This window comes from Suncus etruscus, chromosome 4 (genome assembly GCF_024139225.1).
Source record: "Suncus etruscus isolate mSunEtr1 chromosome 4, mSunEtr1.pri.cur, whole genome shotgun sequence".
NCBI lineage: Eukaryota > Metazoa > Chordata > Mammalia > Eulipotyphla > Soricidae > Suncus > Suncus etruscus.
In genome coordinates, this window is record NC_064851.1 from 154,410,335 (window position 1) to 154,434,404 (window position 24,070).

At 50.9% G+C, this 24,070-nt stretch overlaps 1 protein-coding gene across 1 annotated transcript; it reads right to left on the reverse strand.

Annotated features, from left to right (window-relative positions):
* Positions 1-1,089: 1,089 nt before the first annotated feature.
* CDX1 (caudal type homeobox 1) lies at positions 1,090-23,414 on the reverse strand. Its single transcript, XM_049772728.1, is given in 8 exon segments — positions 1,090-1,160; positions 1,450-1,739; positions 2,065-2,110; positions 6,442-6,540; positions 6,653-6,830; positions 6,832-6,849; positions 7,354-7,499; positions 22,976-23,414. Coding segments are annotated over 8 exon segments (1,287 nt in total).
* Positions 23,415-24,070: the final 656 nt, after the last annotated feature.

Sequence of the window (24,070 nt, forward strand, 5' to 3'; positions counted from 1 at the left end):
CCCCTGAGCATCACAAGTGTGGCCCAACGCCCCCCCACCAAAATGGAGGGACAGATTCCAGAGGACCCAAGAGATTCACAAGTAACCCCCAAAGTCACTTGGATCAGTAAATTAAAAACTCTTTAGGGGTGGAAGCGGGAGCAATAGTACAGTGGGTAATACAGTTTGCCTTGCAGGTGACTGACCTGGGTTCGATCCCCAGCATCCTATATGGCCCCCTGAGCCTGCCAGAAGTAACCCCCAAGCACCACTAGGTGCTGAAAACAAACAAACAAACAAATAAAAACACTCTTTAGAAGTGAAGAGTACATCGGATTAGGTGTTTGCCTTGCACACAGTAGACTAGGGTTTGAGTCCCTAGTACTGAATGCAGTTTCCCAGCAATGCCAGAAATTAAGCCTGAGCACAGATCCAGGAGTAAGGCCTGACCATTGATAGATGTGTTCCCCATTCCAAAAACAAAACACACAGACAGATTATTTAACCACATTGGTGCCCGGCTAGATCAGGGCAGCCAACATGAATGAGTGTGTGACAGGGAGAAGGTTGGGGGCAGGACTAAAGAGATTGGGGAACCGATATGGGTGGGGGACTGGATAGTCCACGGCACTGCCTCTGGCAACAATTCTCTCACTGATTCCAACCTCAAATCTGACGCCCTCCCAGAATTGACAAGGCCTGCTTTGGTGCCCACAGTGGGCACAGACAGCCTGGTCACAAGGTGGTTGGCATCTCTAGAAACTGCATGGAGGAGTCCCAGTCCCAGCAAGAATGGACACTTTTATGCCGAATGCCAGAAACTGCCCCAATTTTCTCCCTCCCTCTCATAAATACACCTGCATTGGGGGGGGGAGGGGGATTCCAACCCCATTGATGAGGAAGGCTGAGCATTGGCCTGGGGTCCCAGACACTCAAGTTTGACCGTATTCTGTGACTCCCCTATTTTCTCCTTCCCTGTCTTTGCCCTTCAGGGCCCTGCCTGGGGTCTTAGGGGATGGGGTGGTGGTGGTGGTGGTATTAAGCTGTTTGCAAGAAGGAAGGGGTGGGAAAGGAGTGGAGTCGCCCTCAGCTAAGGGCCCCTCTGCTGCTTCAGGAGACTGCTCCATTGAAGGGTGCAAAGCGGAGAGCCAGATGCATGCCCCCAGCCTCTAGGGCAGCCCCTGGGGGGTGAAGTGGGGGAATGATCAGGACACAGAGAGGTGTCTGCATGGATCCCCAGATCCCTCCCCGCCCCCCCGTTCCCCAGGGACCACTGCCACCTGTGCATGAACCTGGTCCCTCATACTACCTGGCGACACCCCCCCAAGGCCAGATGGGGAGCTGGGTGGGGTGGGGTGAGGCTCTCGCCACCCCGCCCCTCCAGCAACGGGAAGCACCCCTGCGCGTCCGTCCACCCTCGCAGGCCTGCCGGCCAGGGGGTGCAGCCCCCCTCGCCCGCCCGCGCGCTACCTTGCGGAGGTGAGGTCCCTGGAGCTTGTTCATCTTGGAGGTTGGGCGCGGGGCGTCTCGCAGGGCTCCCCGGGGCTCGGAGAGCAAGGGGCAAGCGAGCAAGAGGGAGCGAGCAGGAGGAGAAGCGAGCGAGCCACCAGCAGCGGGGATGGGGGCGCGGGCGCAGACGTCGCCTCCTCTTCTTGGCCGGGCTGCGGGAGCCCAGCCAGGGGCCGATCCGATCGTGGCCGACCCCGGGCTGGAAAGGGGCGAACTGCTGCGCCCCAGCGAGATCCCAGATCCACCGGCGTCTGGATGGACCGGGAGTGGGGTGGGGGGGATCTGCGCGCCCCCGCACGCAGAGCTGCGGATTGGAGGGGCTGGAGCGGCGGGAGGAGGTGGGAGGTGTCCGTGATGGGGACTCCGGGAGATCCGGAGGCCTTGGCCACCGTGCCAGTGACCTTGGGCAAGTCACCTGTCGCCTCTTGGGCTAGGATGCAGACAAGCAAGACCCTGCATGCCTTGCCATGCACTCAGGTTCTTAGCAACCCCAGTTTCTCCACCTCTGCACTGTGTGTGTGTGTGTGTGTGTGTGTGTGTGTGTGTCTGTGTGTGTGTGTCTGTGACCTTGCCTACTTTTCAAGAAGGTCTCCTAGCTTGGAAGGGAGGCGACCTTCCTCATCTGCAAAATGGACTGAACGTGAGTGAGCCGCTCTCAGAAGGGGCAAAATGTCAGGGGCTTGTGCAAAGAAAACAGCTAGCCCATGGCTAAGTGCGGGGTCTCCACTCACATTACAGACCTGGATTCGAGGCTTGCTCAGGCTGCCCATGAAAGGAAAGGGCATTTTCACCTGTGCACTGATCTGTATGGGGTACCCGAGGGAGGGGGCAGATCCTGGATAGAGCCCCCACCACCCCCAAGCACTGCACAGTGTGATCAGGAGAGACAATGCTCCAGACCCAGAGAAGTATCCCTTTGGCCGGCTATTGCTGCATTCAATGAAGGTCCCACTCTTCAGCTCGCCCACCCGTGTAGAGACACGTGGTGTCTCTCATTCTGCACCTGAAAAACTATCTCGGAGGGCTAAAGCCACATGCCCAAGGTCATGCTCTCCCACAGCCTGTGTCCTCTTCTAGATGGGGACAGTCCGGCTTCACTGAACTCCCTGGCTTTGGTGAGTGGGTTTCCTTCATCAACCCTAGGTCAGGCCAACCGGCCACAGGAACAGAACATTGCTTAGGGGCCCTAAGCACTGGTCTTCCCACAGCACTGCTCCGGTCTAGATGTAGCCCTGGGGAAGTGAGGAGGCAGGATCCCTCACACCACACACACACACACACACACACACACACACACACACACACACACACACACACACACGGAGGACATTAGCCTTCCTTGCACAAATGTGTCACAGGTGAGCACTGGATATCTACAACAGCCACTGGACATTAAGGGCAGAGTGCCACATCTTGTCAGATCTCTGTGGCAGGGAGGGATACCGGCCCTAGAGTCAGCTCCACCAGCAGCTTGGCCTTCCTTTTCCCTTCCATACAACCTTGTTGGCCAAGTCTGTGTTTTCACGCAACAAGTAAGATTTTCTAAACAACATTGTTCATATCAGCTGACTGCGTTCAGTGGCCCAGCATAGCTGACACTCTGCCACTGCTCCCCTTGGCACAGGCCTTGGGAATTCGAGTACTGCTGGCAAAATCACTCCTTTAGGATCCTGCCCAGTAACCCTGGCTCTAGCTCCCTTCTTTTCTTCACTCCTTTCTTTCTCCCTCTCGCTGTTTTTCTGGTCTCACATCAGATCAAAGGTGCAAAGGCAATGCATGCTGATTTAAGGCAGGTGTGAGTTGAAAATGTCCTTCCTTTTGGTATATAGAGAGATATTTTTAAATGCATATAAATAAACATTTTTAATTTGCTTCGACTACAGACTTTATCACTGCAGAGCATGTGTTTTGTTACCCCAGTGAGGAGAGGCTGTAAAAAATGAAGTTCCAGACTGCTAATCCATCTGGAGTGTTTCAGAGAAAGTTGTTCCGGAGCAGTCAGGCCAGAGTGGAAGTGCTTCCCATAGCCACTGTGACCCATCCTGCTGTGTCCTTAGGTTCTGTACCCTACTAATAGGACTTCTCAGTACCCCAGAATCAGGTTGTTTTCTTTATAGCCCGGATATCAATTTGGTCTCCCCTATACACCTATACACCACACACACACACACACACACACACACACACACACACACATACACACACACTTTTGACTCCTGCTATCTCTAAGTAGAGTTGAGCTCTGGTTCACTCTGCTTTGCTCATGACCATCTCTTGGCAAGCAACAGTGAAATTGGCTCCTCCACGATCTGAGGTTCCTCAGTTGAACCAGGTTGGAAATCTTCTGAAACAGTATACAAAACAGTGCTTATGTGTATGTGTCTGTTTGCTCAAGGCTAAAAGCCTTTGAGGACCAGATTTTTTTCTGGACTCCTGGTCGTCACACCGGTTCAGATCCTGTGCCTCAGAAGAAAAACATGAATCCATTAGATGCACAACAGAAACGGTGATGGCTGCCCCAACAGGAGAGCAGAACTGTTCTGAGCAGAAAGGTAGGTACAAGTTCAGATGGGACAAGCATGGTTCCCTTTTGAGACATTAGAATACCTAGTTTCAAGGTCAGAGAAATAGTACATAGATAAGGCACTCACTTTCAGGTAGCCAACTCAGATTTGATCCCTGACATACCAAATAGTCCAAAGTCCCCATCAGGACTGATGGCAGAACCAGAGCTAAGTATTAACTGGATGTGGCTCAAAACAAAATATACAAAAAACAATACAACACCTAGCTTCTGGGGGAACTCTGCTGGCAGGAAACTCTGTCCCCCACAGATAGTGAGCCACCTCTCTTTTCTAGAATAGTTGATTGCCAGCCCAGTATGTAGCCCTACCCAAGCCCATGGTAGCTGTTTTCCCAGCCTGACAGACCTGACCTATGACCTTCTGCTAGGCAGAGGGTTTCCTGCGAACAGGGGTGTCCCACTCAGATCTTTATATACTTCACGTCTTCATAAATGGGAGAGATGGGAGGTGAGCTAAAGCATTTGCCCTGGTCCAGGAGGTGATTCAGAGGGCTGAGGACATGCTTTGCAAATGGGAGGCCAAGAATCCATGCTCAGGACTGCATGGTGCCCATTGAGAAGGATCTGAGCCTAACCTGATGTGGTCCTCAAACCAATCCATAGTAGAGTATCAACCTACCTGCCGGTTCTTCAGACTAGGTACAGGATATTAAAACAAAGCCTCTACCTGTGAACTGGGCAATAGTTCTGAGGGAGAACAGTACATCTCCTCATGGTTCCCCATATAGAGAGACTGGTATGCAGTGAAGCTCTGTGCTGACCTGAAGCTTCACAGGTTGGAAGAAATCATGTTGGAACTTGACAGCACATCCTGCCCCTGAGCAGGATCCTCATGGACCAACTGGCTAGACTTTCAACACCCCACACTGTAGGGGCTGTGGATTCAGTAGGGTACTGGTAGACATTAATAGGGGCTCCTGAATTGTGAAGCATGGAGAATACTGGGATGAAGAAAACTCATGGTGTCTTTTACTGCAGGACTTGTCAATCCTTTGATGTATCAGGAAAGCCTCTATGAAGTATATACAGGTTCCCCAAACTTAGCAGACCAGTGAGGCACTACCTCATGCTGAACAACTCCCCAGATTGATGAATGGGGAAAGGGCAGGTCCAGGGAGAGTCACCATGCCAGACACAGAAACAAGTGTTTTAGAAGGTAGGAAACTCATGCTGGCTGGCTGCAGCCCCTCTCCCACCCCAGGCCTCTCTACCTTTGCTGTGGGCAACCCATCTCTGCCTGCTGACCCTGCCTTCCATGTCTACCATCAAAGGTGAAATGGCAGCAGGTTCCTCAGGCCACCAGAATGAGAGAGCGTTTGTGCTTGGTTTGGGGACCCTGTATGGGAGGTATGCCCTTCAGACATGGTTGTCATAGGCTCCAAGAGTAAAAGGCAGGCGGGTTACATACTTCATGGGTCTTCTCCCATAACAGTAAATATAGGGTTTGGTCTAGGCAGGTGAGGTGGCACTCCAGGAAGAAGGCCTAGGTAGAGACTTTCTTACCTCTATAAGGGATTTGAGACTATCCATTTTTAAATTTTTTCATTTCTATACATTTTTGGGCGATGGGGGTATGAGCTACACCTGGCAGTACTGAAAGCTACTCCTAGTTCTAGCTTGGCGTTTGCTCCCAGATGACTATGAGAGTCCCAGAGGCAAGCTCTTAAATCCTTGTATTAACTCATTCTCTGGCCTTGATGATATAAACTACTTTAAGACTTTTTTTTTGGTGGGGGCCACACCCGGTGACGCTCAGGGATTGCTCCTGACCATACACTCAGAAATCTCTCCTAGTTTTGGGAAACATTTGGGACGCTGGAGATTGAGCCCAGGTCCATCCTGGGTCAACCACATGCAAGGCAAATGCCCTACCACTGCGTTATCACTTTGGTCCCTACTTTAAGATTTTGTCTAGTGTGATGTATAATAATGTGTATACACTTTGTAAAAAGTAGAACATTTATTCTCAAAGCTGCATTTGAAAGATTCCACTCTATATGCAACACTTGCCAGCTACAAACTCTGCTCCGTGGCCTCCCTGGGGCTTGCCTAAGGGCCTGGTAGGTGGTGACACCTAACTGGGTGAATCTGCCCCAATCATATGAGTAACAGGGTGCTCCTTGTCAGGTAGGAACAGACTTGAGAAGACTGGAAGTCGAAAAGCCAGGGCTGAGAGGTGAAGTGGTGGGGGCCTATTATATACCCAGAGACTCCCAGGTGTTGGTCTGGAAGCACTGCCTTCTCCCAAGGACCCCTGTGTAAAGCCAGAATCAGTTCCAGGAACCTCTGGCAAAGGAGATTGTATCTTTCATCTCTCTTTGGTCTTCAGTGGAACCTCACAACCATGTTCCCAATCTCCCTCCAACTACCTGAGCTCAGGTAGCCAGGGGCCATCTCTGGGCAGCGCTCCCACACCAGCACGATGGGCGATGACTGTGGAGCCTGTGTGGTGACTGGTCTGAGGTGACCTGAGGTCAGGGGCGCAGGAATGGATTGAGACCAGACCTCTGGGGCCCACAGTAGAACCACATTCTCAGCACCTGGCTCTCCAGCAACAGCCATGCAGAGAATATCTATGACAGATATTCTTCCTGACTGACAATGTGGAAGAGGCCCTCAGGAGGCCAGCAGAACTGGGGCACAGGCCGCCCATAGGGGGGCCCGCTGGGGTGGAGGAAACTTTCAGCGGGCTGTGGCGGGGGGCTGGGGGTGCTGCTGCTGCTTCTTGTTCACATTTGCGCTCCTTGGCCCTTCGGCTTTTGGAACCAGATCTTCACCTGTGTGGGGCGGGGGAGGGAGAGCAAATGACAGGCTAAGGAAGTGGGGTTAGCTGAGTCCTCATTTCTAGTTGGGCTTTGGGTATCTCTCCAGCTCCAGCCAACCCAGATATTGGACCCTGTACAAGTCATTCCTCTGGAAAGTAGTTGTCCCCCTATCTCAGGACACTGTGTTATTGTGACCTTTCTTCTCCCCATATTCCCAGGACAACCGAAGTTCCTCCTCCAGGAAGCTCTCTCTGTTCTCCTGATAAGTGATCCCTCTATACTTAAATAGACTACTATAATCCATAGCTCCTCTGAGTCCCTTTATTCCTATTGGGGCCAGAGATCTCAGATTTGGAGGGGGAATGGTTTTGGCATTGGCTCAGTTTCTGCTGTGCTGTGTGGTTATGGCCAGGAGAGCTAACCTTTCTGTTCTACCTCAGCTGAGTTTGAAAATCTTCCTGGCAGCAAAGAAGAGACTCAGCACTGTTCCTGTGACTACAGTGGGGACTCACATACCTGCCGTTCTGTGAGTCCCAGGTTGGCAGCCAGCTCTGACTTGCGCCGAATGGTGATATAGCGGCTGTAGTGGAACTCCTTCTCTAGCTCCAGACGCTGGTGGTCAGTGTAGACCACGCGGTACTTGTCCTTGGTCCGGGTTTTACCTGGGAAGCAGCCAGGCCAACATGGGGATTGAGGGAGAGGTGACATAGGGTGCAGGCAATCTCCCCCAGAAGATCAGCAATCCAGAACCCTGAAGGAGGACCCTAAGTGGGGGAGGAGAGAGGAAGACCCCGTCGCTACAGGCGTTCTGGGGCTTGGAAAGGTGACCCTAACTTGGGTCAGAAGCATTGGAGGGCTAGAAACAGAAGTCACTTGCTCAGGGATGCACTGCTTTGGAACCAGATTTCAGTCCACACCTCTTGCCCCTGAACCCTGTTCTGATCATTGGTTCCCTGCTTGGCTTTCAGAAACAGACACAAGGACCTTGTGGAAACAGATTCCAGGCCATCTCCAAGAGAGGGAGCTGGAAAACCTGGCAAGAATATGGATTTTGGAGCCAGAGAGATAGCATGGAGGTAAGGCATTTGCCTTTCATGCAGAAGGTCATTGGTTCAAATCCCGGCATCCCATATGGTCCCCCAAGCATGCCAGGAGTGATTTCTGAGCATAGAGCCAGGAGTAACCCGAGTGCTGCCGGGTGTGACCCAAAAACTAAAAAAAAAAAAAAAAAAAAAGAATATGGGTTTTTGTTTGGTTATTTGCTGTTTGTTTGCCCTTTTGGGCAACACCCAGTGGTGTTCAGGACTTACTCCTACTTCTGCACTCAGATCACTGCTGGTAAGATGTGGAGAAACATTTTGGGTTGCTGGACTCAGAACTAGTCAGTTATAAGTAGGTACCTTAGCCACTGTACTGTTACTCTGGGCCCAGAACATACATTTTTTTTAACAAGATTCTCAGGCAGTTCCTTAAGCCACATGTTTGAATGAATGCTACAGAAGCCACCTGACAGGGAAGGGAAGTTCAGAACAAAGGGGCACCTACCACTCTCATCTGCCATATTGCAGAGGAGAACAGGGAAAAATACTCACAGGCAGCGTAGGGACTAGGTGCCTCTACTCTGACAGGTGCTGGGGAACCACTGACTTCAAACCCAAACAGAAAGCGTAGAGGCCCCAAGATGTGCCTCCGAAGCCCCAGGCCTGAGAGTCCCTGCTAGACAATCTCCAAATAGATCCTGGGCTATAACCCAGCAACTGCTGCAGCTGTGGGCCAAACCTAATTCCCCAACTCCTGGGGTAGAGAAATAAAATGAGTGTGGAGTTTTGCATGGGGGAGCCCTGTGTTTGATCTAGGGGACCACATGCCCCCTGATTACTTCTGGCAAGCAACATACTAGCACCAAACTGGGAATAGGCTCCTTTGGTGTGAGCCCAAGAAATGTGGGAAATATTTCATGTTGCTGGTGATAAGTATTTCAGAACAAAAAGGAAGACTGGGTGGGAGGACTGGAAATTAAAGGAAGAGAATGGGATTTTTCAGTGGTGTGGCCAGCCCATGAAGGCCTGGGGAGAGGCAAACTGAAGCAGAAATAGAAAGGAGGTGAGAGGAGACAGGGCAGGGCTATGCGGTATGTGAGGAACCACGAGGAGAGCAGTGAGGATTGCAGAGGGTACTGGCCGTCCAGGCCATAGAAAGGAACTGGGTTTTCCCTCCATCTGAGATGGCTATCCTGGCAGGGTTCTGACAGGAGACAGGTCTGACAGTGAAGTTTAGTCTTATTCTGCTGTTGTCTGAAGAAGTGATTGGCAAGGGGACAGGAAATGTAGACAGACACCATCAGCCAGGGCCTGAGTCCTGCTTGGCCTAAGCTGGCGAAGGGGTGGGCTAAGCACTTTTCCTGAGTAAGATGTTGGACATGGGCTATAAATAGGAGGCTACGCAAGCACTCAGCCGCACACATGTAACACATCAGGCATAGATGTCTCTGTACTAATATTGCCTCAGCCAACAGCCCCCCCACAACAGTCCGGAGAGGACAGCTCTGGTCCTGTCTGTCCCTCAGGAGCCTTTTGCTCTCACTAGCCCCATCTTCAAGCCCACACAGCATACCAGGACAGCCACCGGGCTCCTGAGAGCCCAAGTCTGTGCTGGGCAGGACACAGCAGCTTTTCCTGGGCCTGATTCCCGGGGATTCCTGCCATGGACACTTCCACATAAACTGACCTCAGCCCACTGCCCAGCGCAGCCGCGGCCCTCGGCCAGGCCTGGCCCAGCTGAGAGACAGGGAGTGGCTGCTGAGACCTTGGCTCCAGATGTGGCCCCTTTTTGGCCTAAAAAATACAAGTTAGTCTCAAAGACTCTGAGCCCTCAGCCCTGTGACTTCACTGTGCCAGAGTCAGCAGGGAACATGGGAGCATATCTATTGTTTTGATGAAGAGATCAAAGTTTTGATGAAGAGATCAAAGCCAGACAGTTAATGGTCCTTCCACGGCTCCTCCTACAAGGGGGCTCAGGGAGCTTCAGACTGCAGACAGAGCCCAGCACAGGAGGGGTCACTCTGTTCCTGTACAAATCTTCAGGCCTCCTTGTTTATGGTCCAAAGTCCACCACAGACTCCAAAGCGTACATAACAGAAACTCAAACAGCAGAGTGAGGGGCCAGAGAGGTAGTACAGTGGTAAGGCATTTGCCTTGCACACAGCCACCTGGTTCAAATCCCAGCATCCCATATGGTTCCCCAAGCCTGCCAAGAGCGATTTCTGATCACAGAGCCAGGAGTAAACCCTGAGCATCACCGGATGTGACCCAAAAACAAAAAAACAAAAAACAAAACAACAACCAAAAAACGAAAAAACAGCAGAGCGAACCTCTTCTTCCAGTTCTGACTGGGAGGGAAAGGGGCCAGACCATGGTGCAGGTGGGTTTGGATGGCCACAAGTGGGCCTAGAAGGAGTCCACCCACTGTTCAGCCCAGAGGTAGAAGTAGTGAGTTGAAGACAGCCTTTCCCTAGACACCCTGCTCCCAGTCTTTGAGCATACGGGGAACCTGACTGGGTAGGCATGAACACTACCCCATGGCTGCCTCCTGCCCAGGCTCTTCTCAGAGCTGAGCATGGGAATGGTGAGGAAGGCTCTAACTGCACAATTGTCCCTCTCCTTCTGGGATGGCTGTCAGAGATGACCTTGCCAAGGGCCCTACTACCCCCTACCCGGCACATGAAAAGTATGAGCAAATGCAGGAAGCCCTTAGTCAACCTCTATCTAGTGGAGCTGCTCAAAGCACATGACTTCATTACTAAGAAAAGGGCTTAGGGAAAAGACTAAATGTTTGAGTACCATACTACGTGGTCTAGGGATGAGGAGCCCCATGTGTAGTCCAGGAAAGGGTACCTAAAATAACCTCTTTAGAGCCCAACTTTGTGACCTCTAGCTTTTACCCACAAATCTCATTTCCAGGAACTGATGCATATACAAATGCCCAAAGCTGAAGCTCTTTTGAATGGTACAAGCCTACCAGAGTAAGATGATACCCAGCTATCAACCCCAAACAAATTGTTCCCCCAACTTTCTCCTGCCTTAAACCTCTTCCTTTGGGCCCGGAGAGATAGCACAGCGGTGTTTGCCTTGCAAGCAGCCGATCCAGGACCAAAGGTGGTTGGTTCGAATCCCGGTGTCCCATATGGTCCCCCGTGCCTGCCAGGAGCTATTTCTGAGCAGACAGCCAGGAGTAACCCCTGAGCACCGCCAGGTGTGACCCAAAAACCAAAAACCAAAAAAAAAAAAAAACCCTCTTCCTTTGATATGTAAATGCCACAAATGCCACTGGATAGTAATTCTCTCTCTCTCTCTCTCTCTCTCTCTCTCTCTCTCTCTCTCTCTCTCTCTCTCTCTCTCTCTCAACCTTCCTGGTATTGGGAATTGGTTTAATAAATAAAAGGCAGTTCTGGCTTTTGGCTGAGGCAGAGAACATAAAAAAAAAAGTCTCAGATGCCACAATCATCCTTTCCTGATTGGCGTGGTTGATTATTTATTTCTTCACTGCTACTCTGCTTCTTCAGACCTGGCTGCATGGGGTTTAGAAATACGGTGCCTGGAGGTGATCTCACAACTCATGGATTTATTTTACAACTGGCACCCAAACAGGGACCTGAGACCCAGAGAAGAAGACCCAAGAAGACCCCAATGATGGTGACTCTTTGACCTTCCAGTAGATAATCACCATCACGGTCTCCTTAAACTGGACTGAGTGTGCAGTGCCCTTCACTGAAACATTGGTGCACAAGGACCCCTGTTCTGAATGTGGTAGAGGCCCCCTTAGGTGGGACAGAAGCAAGCAGTGAAGGGGAGAGAGCTGAAGAGACTGAGCATCATCCCAGAGGCCAAGGACCACTGCCTTTCTTCTACCAAAGGTGCTCTGTGCAAGGACCTTCCCCCCACCCCCCAACCTGCAACAATTTATTGAGGTCACTGATGGAGTAGAAGCCAAAGAGAAAGCTCCTTTGGAGGGGTTCCAACAGCAAAAAGGTAAGCGAGTCCACCCCACAGATTTCAGGTCAGGAACCTAAGGTTTTTCTGTCCTAGATGGCCTAAGCAGCCTAATATAGAAGGAGAAAATGGAGAAGATGAAAGATCCATGGAGGATCCAAGCCCAGCAGAAGCTCCATAAAGAAGAAGCTACTTTCAGAACCTCCTGCAATCTATATTAAGCTATTGATTCTATTTGCATTGGTCATTATATTGCTGGTAAAACTGTATGTTCTACCTGTATTAGATTTTATAGCTACCGTTTTATTTTATGCTCTACTGCAAACAGAAAACTTTGTAGTGAATTTTAGTGGCTCAATGTTAGTTTGTTCAGTTCTGGGGAAATGCATAATATTGTTAGATTTTAAAAGTTCTCAGCCATCCTAATGAAGGTTTCCCATTGCTCTGATGTTTGATAGTGTATATTATTTAGCAACTTATTCTCAAATTATGTCAGCAAATATTTAGCAACTTATTCTCAAATTATGTCAGCAAATATGTGCTGTCTGTCTACAGAAGTCAATGGAAAATGAACTTGGATGTTATAGACTCTTATTACAGTGCTCATTAAAAGAATGTTTTTTAGCAAACTTATTTTCAAATTGTATACATATAGATCTATATAGACGCAGAAATGTTCTTGTGATTTATGGAAGTTTATGAAAAGAAACTTGGATGTTCTAGACTCATATTACAGTGCTCAGTGTAAGAATGTTTAAGAATTTTCAAATTAAGTGTATCTGCTGAAAGGTTCTAATGTTTATGTTCAGAGAAGTCTATGAAAAAATTTTGTGATATGTATAAGAGATGAAAAGATATGGAAAAAGCTGATTGTTTTGACAATGATATATACAATTTAAACTTTGATGCTATTACAGCCAATTTTTACTGTGTCTATGCAAAATAACATTTTTACAAGTTCTGATCTGGGGTCCCCATCTCTGGTGAGAAAAGTAGAATAAAACTTTTGTAGCTTTTCTCATTTTTTTTGTTTTGTTATAAACAGAAAGGGTGAAAATGTAAGATGATACCAAGCTATCAATCCCAAACACATTGTTATCCCAACTTTCTTCTTTCTTAAACCTCTTCCTTTGATATGTAAAAGCCCACTGGAAAGTATTTCTCTCTCTCTCTCTCTCTCTCTTCTTTCTCTCTTTCCCTCTCTCTTTCTCTCTCTCTCTTCTTTCTCTCTTTCCCTCTCTCTGTGTCTCTGTCTCTGTCTGTCTGTCTGTCTGTCTGTCTGTCTCTCTCTCTCTCAGTTTCCCCCCCTCCTGGTATTGAGAATTGGTATTAATAAAGAAAGAGCAGTTCTGGCTTTTGCCTGAGGCAAAGAGCATTAAAAAAAAAAAAGGCCATGAATGTCATGATCACTCTTTCCTAGATGGCTTGGTTGATTATTTCTTCGAGCCTACCATTTCTTCAGATCTGGCTGCATGGGATTTAGAAATAAAATAACTGGGGTGTTCTCACAACTCATGGACTTATTTTACATATGAGTACATGTTCACAGGCAAGAGCTGGTTCACTAAGGATGGCACAGACTTCAAGGACTTGGGGCAGGAATGGTGGCACAACATTTAAGGCAATTGCCTTGCACACAGCAGACCCAGGTTTGATCCCTGGCATCCCATATGTTCCCCCAGGAACCAATAGGAGAAATTCCTGAGTAGAGAACCAAGAATAACCCCTAGGCATTGCCAGGTACGGACTAAAATCAAATAAACAAACATGCACAAGCACTATAAGCAATGTGAAGCAATTTCTAATATGCTGTGAAGGGGGGGGGGGAAAGCAAGTGCTTCAATACTGTGAACCCACAGCTATTTGTTAACCCTTAATGCTTGGCCTGAGAGCTGGTAGAGGAAGCCAACAGGGGCCACCTCCAGAGAGGAGCCGGAAGTTGGGAAGTTGTGTAGGAAGCCTAATGTACCTAGTGCAGTGAGAGTTTGTATTTTTAAGGACATTCAGGAGTGTGGGGATTCTCCCTTCCCTGTGAGCAACTGGTCACTTAGGGATCCCAGGAGGGAGAGAAAAGAAGTGCATGAGAGCCAATGAGTGAGTGACTGAGCTCACCTAGGAAGGACACCCAGATGCCTGACTGACAGGTCTTGGGACAGGTCTAAAGCGGGAAGGCCAGGCCCCTGTAACAGGTGTACAGTGAGGACACTCCCAGTCATCTAATGACTAACATTCAGGGCCCATCCCAGGGCCCACTGATGGGAGGTAGGATAGAAGAGACTGTGGGAGTCCCCAACTTTTCCAGGGAGAGCACAGAAAGAAAATATTCTGTATAACTCACCCAAAGGACAGAATTTCTCTCTGCTCTACTTTGGGGACTCACAGAGTCAGGCTGTTTTGGAGACACAAACTTCCACTTCCCAAATCTGCACAGCCAAGGCCTAGAAGGGACATATTCTAGTCTAGAACTTCAGACTCAGGGGGACCCACATGGGCTCATGTTCAGTATCTATAAGATGAGGATTGTGTTATTCTAGTAAAGGCCAACAATCCCACCCACCCTCTGCAACTTCTGATGTGGCTCAGCTTGACCTGTGTTTCAGATGAGAAAGTACAGGCCAGAAGGCCCACACAAGAAAGTGGCAGTAGGACTCTCAGCCCTGTCTGCCAGCTTCAGAAATTGCATTACAAGTGCCAGTTAAGGAGATGCCTGGGACATGGTGGGTGCTCAGGGAAAGGGAACTTTTCCACTTCTGAGCATGGCAGGCAAGAAGGCTGGGAGTGAGTCTGGCCATGTGATCTGTTGGATGAAACTGTTTGTTTATAAGATTCCTTCCAGTTTGGAAATATGATGCACCCACTTGTTTGTTGATTCTTTGCTTATGTTTATTATTGCACAAAAAAAGAATTTTAAGAGCAATTTCCCTGAGAGTCTCTAGAGGCTTGTCCTACTGGAGAAGAGAGGTCAACTGCCTGCAGTGGGCCTTCCCTTAGCCAGTCTGGCAAGTACAGAATCCAACCTCTGCTTCCAGGATTCGGTGGGTGGCTTCAAGAAAAATCAATAGGGCATCTCCTTTACCCTCTTCCTGTTGACTCTGTGGCCCTCAGAGCCCCCTGGGGTGCTAATTCAGCAGAGATCCCATGTGATCTAATCATCTTGGCTATGGATTGAAACTCTGCCCCAGAACACACAGGTAAATTACACATGTATCTACATGCAGAAGTTTGATAAAAACATCTGTTTCTAAGCTCTACCTTGTCTATGCATGCTGAGTGCACCATGAAACTTGGAAATACCAGCTAATCTATGATCTGATTGTGGCATACACCCTGTGTGCCAGCCATAGTTCTTTCTAACTCATTTCCTTGCTCCTGTGCATTAGAGGAGAGCTAGCTATAAGCACCCCAAAACTTTGAACTATGTGAGCAGGTATGAGCCCTCCCACAAGACCCATGTGTTCCTCAGCTGAAGGACGTGACAAATAACTGTACTTCTCTGAATTTTGGGTGTGACAAGGTTTGCGGAAAGCAACCATGGAAACAACTTGAAGAAGTGGGCTATTTGCAGAAGTGGAATTTGGTGGAATCTCTTGGGAGAAAAAGGAATGTCGCTTGATAGGAGCCATGGGACAAAGGACGCTGGCCAGCAGAGGAATGATCACCCAGAGCCACAGCTGGGGACATGTGATGTTCTGACTTCGTGTCTGTCTGCATCTCTGTGCTGTGATGGGCGGGCACTTTCTGTAATGGCTGGCTGGGTGCTTGTGGATATTCTCCCTAGCCTAGGAGGAATTTTGTTGGTTTATAGCTCGATTCTATTGTGGTGAATCACCAGTCCAGTCCTCAATCCACTCTTGAGCTGGAGTGTGGCTAATGTGGGGTGAGGCTTAGGGAGAAAGGCTGAGCTAGCTACTCACAGGAACCCATAGGTTTAGGTAGACCTCTAGACCCACTGTCACACTGGGGCAAGTTCTCTGACTTCATTATATCCCCAGGCCAACTCTGCAACATATTCTTCCTGGGGCTCCCCACTCTGATGTGGCTCTGGAGGCAGGGATATCAGACACAGCAGGGCCACTCCTTAAGCCAGTCCTGCCTGGCCTATGCATGGACTCAGGCAACTCACAGGATGTGAATGTTCCAGTTTATTCATAGGCAAAACTAGGACAAGAAGCCGTCTTTTTTTTCGCTGAGAACTGGACAAATTCCTGTGATCACCAAGTAAGACCACTGTTTGTGAGAGCTAATAGTGACCTTGAGGATGAAGAACATGAAGGTATCAACAGAGACAAGGAAGCTGCTGTAAGAAGTTCATTCTGGAAATGAAGAGGCTTCCAGAGGGACCAACCTTTTCAGCAGTTCTTGAGTGGAACTTCCCTGCCTTCCCACTGTGACAGCTATTAGTCATGAGTGACTATTTAATTCAATTTGAACTAGTTCAGGAAGATTGTAAATTGGATTTTAAGTCATACTGATATGTGTAAGGTCCCATTGACTGAGGCTGGACAACATGAACACTGACATTGCCATCATCCCTGACAATGCCTGACCCCAATAGACTGAGCACCCAGAGGGCAGTGCCCACAGACCACACTTACGTTTTCTAATGCATTCACCATATCTTCCTGGTTTCCTTCTCAGAGGACGCCCAAATAAGGGGTTTCCTTGCCCTGACCCAAAACAGCCTCTCAGAGGCCTACTTTCTGCAAGTCTTGTCTAAATTCAACAATTTCCTGTCAGCATGACCACTCCAGCCTCTGGTCATGCTGCTCTGGGAGTGTGGAAAGCAAGCGTCAGGGCACCGGTATGCAGGCTTGCACATAGAGTCCTACCCCCGGTGGCAGGCAGAGGGTCTGGACTTTGGTCTTATCCCTGAAGACACTGGCAGATAAGTCCCCTCTCTCAGCTCCTGGCTGTTGCATGACTTGTGAAAGTGGGATCCATGTCATCTTACCACCCACCCACACACCAAAAACCCTACGGATTCCATGTTGAAAACTCTTCCTTATCTCTATGAGTGGGTATCCTGGCTCCAGCCAGAGGCCTGGTACCCATTCTGTGGTCCATTAACATCTGTCCAGACCCATTGCTGCCAAGCCTTGGGTAAGACCACTAGTCTAATGGGATTGTGTATTGGTCATAAATACCTGTATTTGGAAACAATAGTGAGCCCAAACCCAACAATATTGCTAAAGTAAAGATTCTGGGCTGGCTGGATAACTCATCTATTCACTTTTCATTGGTAGGGACTGGAGGGCAGATGGGGGGTTGAGGGTGGAGGGCAGGTGAGATTGAAAACCAGGTGAGAATGAAGTCCCAGATGCTGATTCATATAAAGTGAAGCAAGCATAGAATGAGAGAAGACTGAATTATGGGGAGGCAGAAGGGAAATGTATTTATCTGGGGAGCTCTCCCAGAGAATGTAACACTTAAGCCAAGGCCTGAAGTTGAGAAGGTTTCTGAGTCCTGAATGGGGAAACTATGCCCGGCAAAGAGAATAATGTGGGCACGGGAGCACAAGGTAGCAGAGCTGTGGACAGAGCCAGTGACCTGAAGTAGCCTGTTTACTTGGTTCTGGACAGATTCTCTAGAAACTAGAAGAATGGCATCACAGAGGCACAGCATCCATGAAGGAAAGGCAGGAGGCAGGTGGGAGTAGTCCAGCTCTAAGTACAGAGGGAAGGGAGGATTTGATTTTAGAAGCAAAGGGCAGTCTGGGGTAATCCTGGAGCGTGTGTTTTCTCTAGCAGTTCCTCTTTCTCTCTTTGTGCAGAAGGTTCCTTCCACACAGGGTGCCCCCTACAAGCACAAGGGGTGAATCTTGACATTTCACATGACTATGGACCTGATTTAGGATCAAAGCCTTATTCCCAATTCCCAGGTGCCCAGGACAGAGCTCAAGAGAGACCCATTAAAAAAAAATCTTCCTTGAGGCTCACCTAGCAGCTGGGACCTTTAAAGTGAGCCCCAAGCTTGCAGCAGCAATATCTGTCAATGCGGGGTGGGGTGGGGGAATGGAGGAGGGGAAGGACCAGCCAAAAAAAGCCTCATGCTACCTTCTAACTGGGTCACTCCTTCCTGCAGCAGCTGAGAGAGGAGGTGTCACACAAGTTTCTGCCTTGAAACCAGCTTCAAGCATCCTGAGCTGAGCCGCTGAGCCGCCCTGTTCCCTCCTGGGATGGGGTCTCCACTTCACTCTGTCTGATCTTTGTGCGTTGGGGTATGGCAGACAGGCCAGCAGCTCAGCCCCTCTGAGCTTCCGTACCTTCATCTGTACAATGAGTTTGATCACAGGGCCTCACACTGCTTAGAAACGCTGTGATTTACTGAGATCACCCAACTGTGCCTGGCACAGGACATGGCATTGGTCAGCGTAGTTACCAGCCTGCCAACAAGCTCCCATAATATGCATCCTCCGAGAGAAAGTTGGAAGGAATTAGGGCTTCACCTTAAAGGCTAATGGACTGTAGCTGGCAGAGCTAAACAATTGCCTCTGGGATGGGACCTCATAAAGGGATTGGAAGGGAAGAAACCAAGGAGAACTTTTTAGAGGAGGTGGCCTTGGGAAAAGGGAAACATTTGAATCAGGTAGCCTGTAGGAGAGAGGCAGGAGAGCAGCTCAGCTTGGGGAAGTCAGATAGGAGATATAGAGGAGTGGGGTGTGTGCTCATAAACTTCCAAAACCTAACAGAGCCATAGTCATGGGCACACAGAACAATTTCTCTGTGTCTGACTCAGGGGCATGACCTCCAGTCACCATCACCTTGAGGTACAACCCAACTATAAGCTTCTTGTCACAGTAGAAAAAAAGGAGGTGCAGTTTCTATGAAGTCTCTAACAGAAATACATCACAGATTGGAACTGCTCTGCTTGGCTCCTAACAGTTCCCAGTAGGCAACTCTGTACCTTGCAAATAAGGGGAGAAGATGATGCCCAGTTCTCAAGAAGCCTTTGCATGCCACAGAAATAAACTGGATGCAGTGGTCATCTCCTGGCAATGGGATCCTCTAGAGGAGAGATATGTCTCTCTTGAGCCAGGAGAAGCTGTAGAAGAAGCAAAGGCTAGGGAAGGTCTGGAATGTGAAGGGGTGAAGGGCCCCTTTCCTCTTTGAGCCTTAGTTTCTTCATGGATAAACAACCCTGCAGCAACAGTCATCTAGGTTAATATCCCTCATGGAAGGACCTCAGCCAATTACTGAACCATTCATGAGGAAAACAGGCTGTATGGTCACTGGAGAAGTTTATGACCCAGCCTAATGATGTCCCTACTGAAGCAGCAATATCCATAGCCACAAGGGAAAGGCAGAACATTGGGATTTCTTGTGCCATCCTCTCTGCTGCTTCTCTCAAGCCCAGCCATCCTTGGGGATGGAGAGGAGCATAGTGGCTTCCCCTCCTCTTTACCAATTTCACTGTCCACTTCCCAAGATAGAGGAGCCTGGGTGCAGAGGGTTGACCAGACCTGCCCCACTGGCACGAAAAACTTGGCTACATAATGATAGATCCTCACTTCAGGTAGTCTGAAGCCCTGAAACCTGAGTCAAAGCCAAGATTTTATTCCTCTAGGGTTGTCCTACTGTCCTGCGATGTGCCCTGTTCATTCATTCAACAAAGCACACTAAATGACCTTTAAGAAGGATCTAGTAGTGTCTGAGACACAGTGATGGAACAAGCAGATGTCTGGGCTCCTTGCAAGTCTGCTTTGGTGCAACTGGTGGTTACAAGCAACATACAGACAGACCCGATGAGTGAAACCCAGGAGGCATGATGGAAACTATGTTTGGACACAGAGGAGCCTATTCTACAAACTCATGGAGACCTCTCTGAAGAGATGAACATGGAGTTAAGACTGAGGGGTGGGGAGCAGAGCAATAGCACAGTGTTAGGGTGTTTGCCTTGCATGTAGCCGACATGTGATCTGAGATGGCGTGGGGTTGATTCCTGGCATCCCATATGGTCCCCTGAGCCTGCCAGGAGCGATTTCTGAGCACAGAGCCAGGAGTAACCCCTGAGCACTGACAGGTGTGTCCCCAAAACAAACAAACAAGAAAGACTGAGGTGGGAAAGAATTAGGCCCAACCAAAAGTCCAGGTAAGTTTCCTGCCAAGAGGAAGCTACATGTGCATGGAGCCTGCAGTGGCCACAGCAGGTCTAAGAGAGTGAAAGAAAGTTGGGGTGCAGGAGCTGGAACAGGGCAAGGTGCTGAGTATGCAGTCTGCATATCTCGGGAGGGGAGTCAATGGTGCTTCAGCCAAAAGGAAAACCACTGGAAAATATGAAACTGACTCATCCCACATCTCTCCTTTCTATTTGTGTGAACTAGAACATTCCTAAGCTCTCAGAGCTTCGGTTCTCATTTCTATGCCTGGCCTCTTAACTGTCCAGTTTTGATATTCTAGAATGCTAGGGCAGCTAGTGGGGAAGAAGGGGCAGGCCATGAGGGGAATCATATGACGTAGGAGTCAACACCTTTTGGGGGCTGGCTTGCTGTAGTCTTCCCTCTGTCATTCTGGGCAACAGCAGAACACAAGATAAGCTCTGGACACCCAGTATTTTCATTGCTCAGAAAAATAAAATCAAGACCAAAGAGGGAAGAGGCTTGGGGACTCACTCCCCATTCTGCCCCATCCCTGGAGGTCAGCCTGACCAGACAGACTGTAGCAAACAGGCAGCAGCTTTCAGGAGCTCAGTCCCCTAATCCTCCACAGTGTGGGTCCAATCTGGCATCTTTCCTGGAGTTTGGGGACCCCCACGCCTCTCTTAATTTCTTTCTATTTTTCTGAGAGGAAAGGGGGAGAGGTTTTTGCTTGGGGACAGGGTCCTGCTCTCTGAGGGCTTTCAACTGACCTTAATGACTAGAGGTGGACAGGTTTTACAGATCATGTCCTCAAATATGAGAGAATCAGATGTCCCCCTCTGTCTCTTAGTGGTTCTGAAGGCCCCTTAGCCCACACCCGCATGGCGATGGCTACTCTCCAAATGTCCCCCATGGGAAACCTCCCCAGGGATTCCCCAAATCACCTTCTCCATCCAAAGCAGCAACTGAAACTAAGGAGCAGAACTATGTTCTTGTCTGGGTACCCCCAGACAATAGTATGGGATCCCCAGGATGCTATATCCACACACCTCTCTCATAGCACCTAGTGCTAGATTCTTAACTAATCTATGTGGGTAAAACTTAGAGCATTTCCAGAACCCAGTGCACAGTCTTTTCTAGAGGAAAGATTTATACTACTAGCAGATTTTTCAAAGGGGTCCTTAGTCATGAAAACAAAGGTACCAGAACCTTCCCACTCGTGCCACAGATTTAAAGGAAGTCAATGTTTCCAGGACTGAAGCCTAGACAGGTCTGGGTGAACAATCTGCCGAGATTCAAACCCGAGTCCCTTATTGCTGCTTGCACAGCTTTGCACAAGGAACGACTGACACTCTTTGTGCCACAGAGTCTATGCCAGGCTATGGATTCAACAAATGGAAGTGTGTGGGCTGGGTGGGTCTCTGTGGTCCATAACCGTGGCTTGAGACTATTTGGACACTATGTCAGAAGTGAGTGTCAGAATGGGACTAAGCCCTGGCCAGTCCTCTGAAGCTCTGTGTCCTGGGGGTCTTCCATAACAACTGGTGTTTCCCAGCTAGAAAATGGAGAGCTGCTGACTGAGCAGGAGCCAGATAGGTGTGTGCAGAACGGACAGGGTAGGTAGGAGGTGAAGGATTCCTGGGTGCTCCCAGCTGCAGAAAGCAGAGGGAGGACCAACATAAAAGAGTAGGAAGGCCAATTTCCCGCCCCACAGCCAGGTGGCCTTTGTCAACCCAGGCAATGGCACATCCTGTTCACTTTTTGACCATCAGGGGTCACTATCGAGCCCAGGCACAGCCAGTTGCATGACAAAGGGGACACCTATAAAGAGGGGGGTCATGCCACCCCTTATGAGAGCCGGGTCTTTGTCAGTCCCCTCCCCTGCCTTTGAAGAGTGAGGATCAGAGAGCTCTGCCTGCAGGCAGGAGCCAAACCGGGCAGCCACCTTCCCAAGTGCTACTTCCCCTCCCCCAGGGTCAAGAGTTCAGGGGGGGTGATGGCAAGATAGAAACCCTCTCCTAGTCTAGCGAAGAGGGCTTGCTTTCCTCCCCGAGAAGCCAGCTCCTCTCCAGGCACCGTTAGGGAATGGGGGCTGGGAGAAAGTGACCCCAGCTTCACACACGGGTGGGCGAGGCCTTCCAGGGGAGGCTTAGTCAAGTTAGCCTGGTGTCGAAGGATGACCCACCCCACCGGGGCCTGCAGGACTTTGGAAGCCCCGGAATAAAAGGCTGGTGCGCTGCGCTGCATGCTGCTACAGTCTGTGTTCTAACCCAAGGGGGCAACTCTCCACCCCTGCGGGCCTGTGTTCCAGTGTGTGGAGCAAGTCAGTCAGACAGCGAGCCATGATGAGATGAAGGCACCAGAAGAGGGGGTTCAGGCTGGGAGATGGATGGTGGAGCAAGTCAGGCAGCAAGCCATGATGAAATGAGGGCACCAGAAAGGGGGTTCAGGCTGGGAGATAGTTGGTGGAGCAAGTCAGACAGCAAGCCACGATGAGATGAGGGCACAAGAAAGGGGGTTCAGGCTGGGAGATAGTTGGTGGAGCAAGTCAGACAGCAAGCCATGATGAGATGAGGGCACCAAAAAGGGCATTCAGGCTGGGAGATAGATGGTGGAGCAAGTCAGACAGCGAGCCATGATGAGATGAAGGCACCAGAAAGGGGGTTCAAGTTGGGAGATAGTTGGCGGAGCAAGTCAGACAGCAAGCCATGATGAGATGAAGACACCAGAAGAGGGGTTCAGGCTGGGAGATAGATGTTGGAGCAAGTCAGACAGCAAGCCATGATGAGATGAAGGCACCAGAAAGGGGGTTCAGGCTGGGAGAAAGATGGTGGAGCAAGTCGGACAGCAAGCCATGATGAGATGAGGGCACCAGAAGAGGGGTTCAGGCTGGGAGATAGATAGATGGAGAGAACAGCCCCAGTGGGATAGAGGCAGAGGGCCCCAAGCTGGAACCAAGCAAGTTTGCCAGGGCAAAGGTCAGACCGGGGACACCCAGGGCCTCCCGCCCTGGCACCTGCAGGGAGGACCCCGGGCATCCTGGAGGAAAGAAACTGGGGCGAGGAAGGGTCCTTACCGCTGCCGGCACCAGCGCCTCCAGCAGCCACACTGCGCCGCATCCACTCGTAGGGCGTCCGCCTGGGCGCTCCGGGGGACGACGGCGCGCCCGGGCCGCCGAGGGGCTGCAGCAGGAGGCCGGGGCCGGGCCCCGGGGGCGCGGGCCCGGCGCTCAAGTCCGGGGGCGGCCCGAAGGCCAGGGGCGCCGGGCTGCCGGCGGGGGCGGCGGGGCCCGGGCCGTAGGCGGCCCAGTCGTCCTTGGGCGCGGGGAAGGGCGCGCTCCAGGCCGCCGAGGGCGCGGGCAGCGGCTCCACGTGCGAGTAGCCGGTGAAGTCGGGGTACTGCGGGGGCGCGGGGGGCGCGGGGCTGTAGGCCTGCGGGCTCAGGCCGAGCCCCGCGGGCCGGGCGGGCCCGGGGTAGCCGGGCGAGTCCTTGTCCAGCACATAGCCCACGTACATGGTGGCGGCGGGGGCCCCCCGCGCATGCTGGACGCCCCGACGAGCCAGCCCGGCTCACCTGCACCCGCCGGGCCGGCCCGCGCCGCCCCACCCCGGCCTTTTATGGCCCCGGGCCCCGAGGCCCCGGCCCGGGCGGCTTTGCATTTCAAAGCCGGGGAGCCTCCCGGCCGGCGGGAATCAAAGACGGGAGCCTCGTCCGGGGCGGGGGTTCAAAAGGAGACAAATTGCCGCCCCAAGTGGGAGGTGGGCCGAGGGGTGAGGGCGAGGGGCAGCCCTGCGCCCGGGCCCGCAGGTAGGCGCAGTGCGGGGCGCCCCGGGAGCGCATGCTGCAGGTGAGCCCCTGGGCCTGGGCACCGGCTGGGCATCAGGACCGGTGCGATGCCGTTGGGCCACGACGCGCGCACACGGGGCTTCGAACCCGAGTCTTTGGCGGAGGGGGTGCGCAGGGGGTGGGCTGGCGGACAGGACGGGACAGGTCACGACCCCTCGGGTAGCCGCGAAAGCCCCGGGATGTTTTCCTCTGGAAATAAATGCAAGGATGCTCAACCAACCACCAGTCTACACGCGGCTGGGGAATTGGCTCTCTGGAGAAAGCCAAGACGAGGATAGGGGTGTTATTTGCGGGGACATTCTAGGAAACTCTCTCCCTTCGGGGA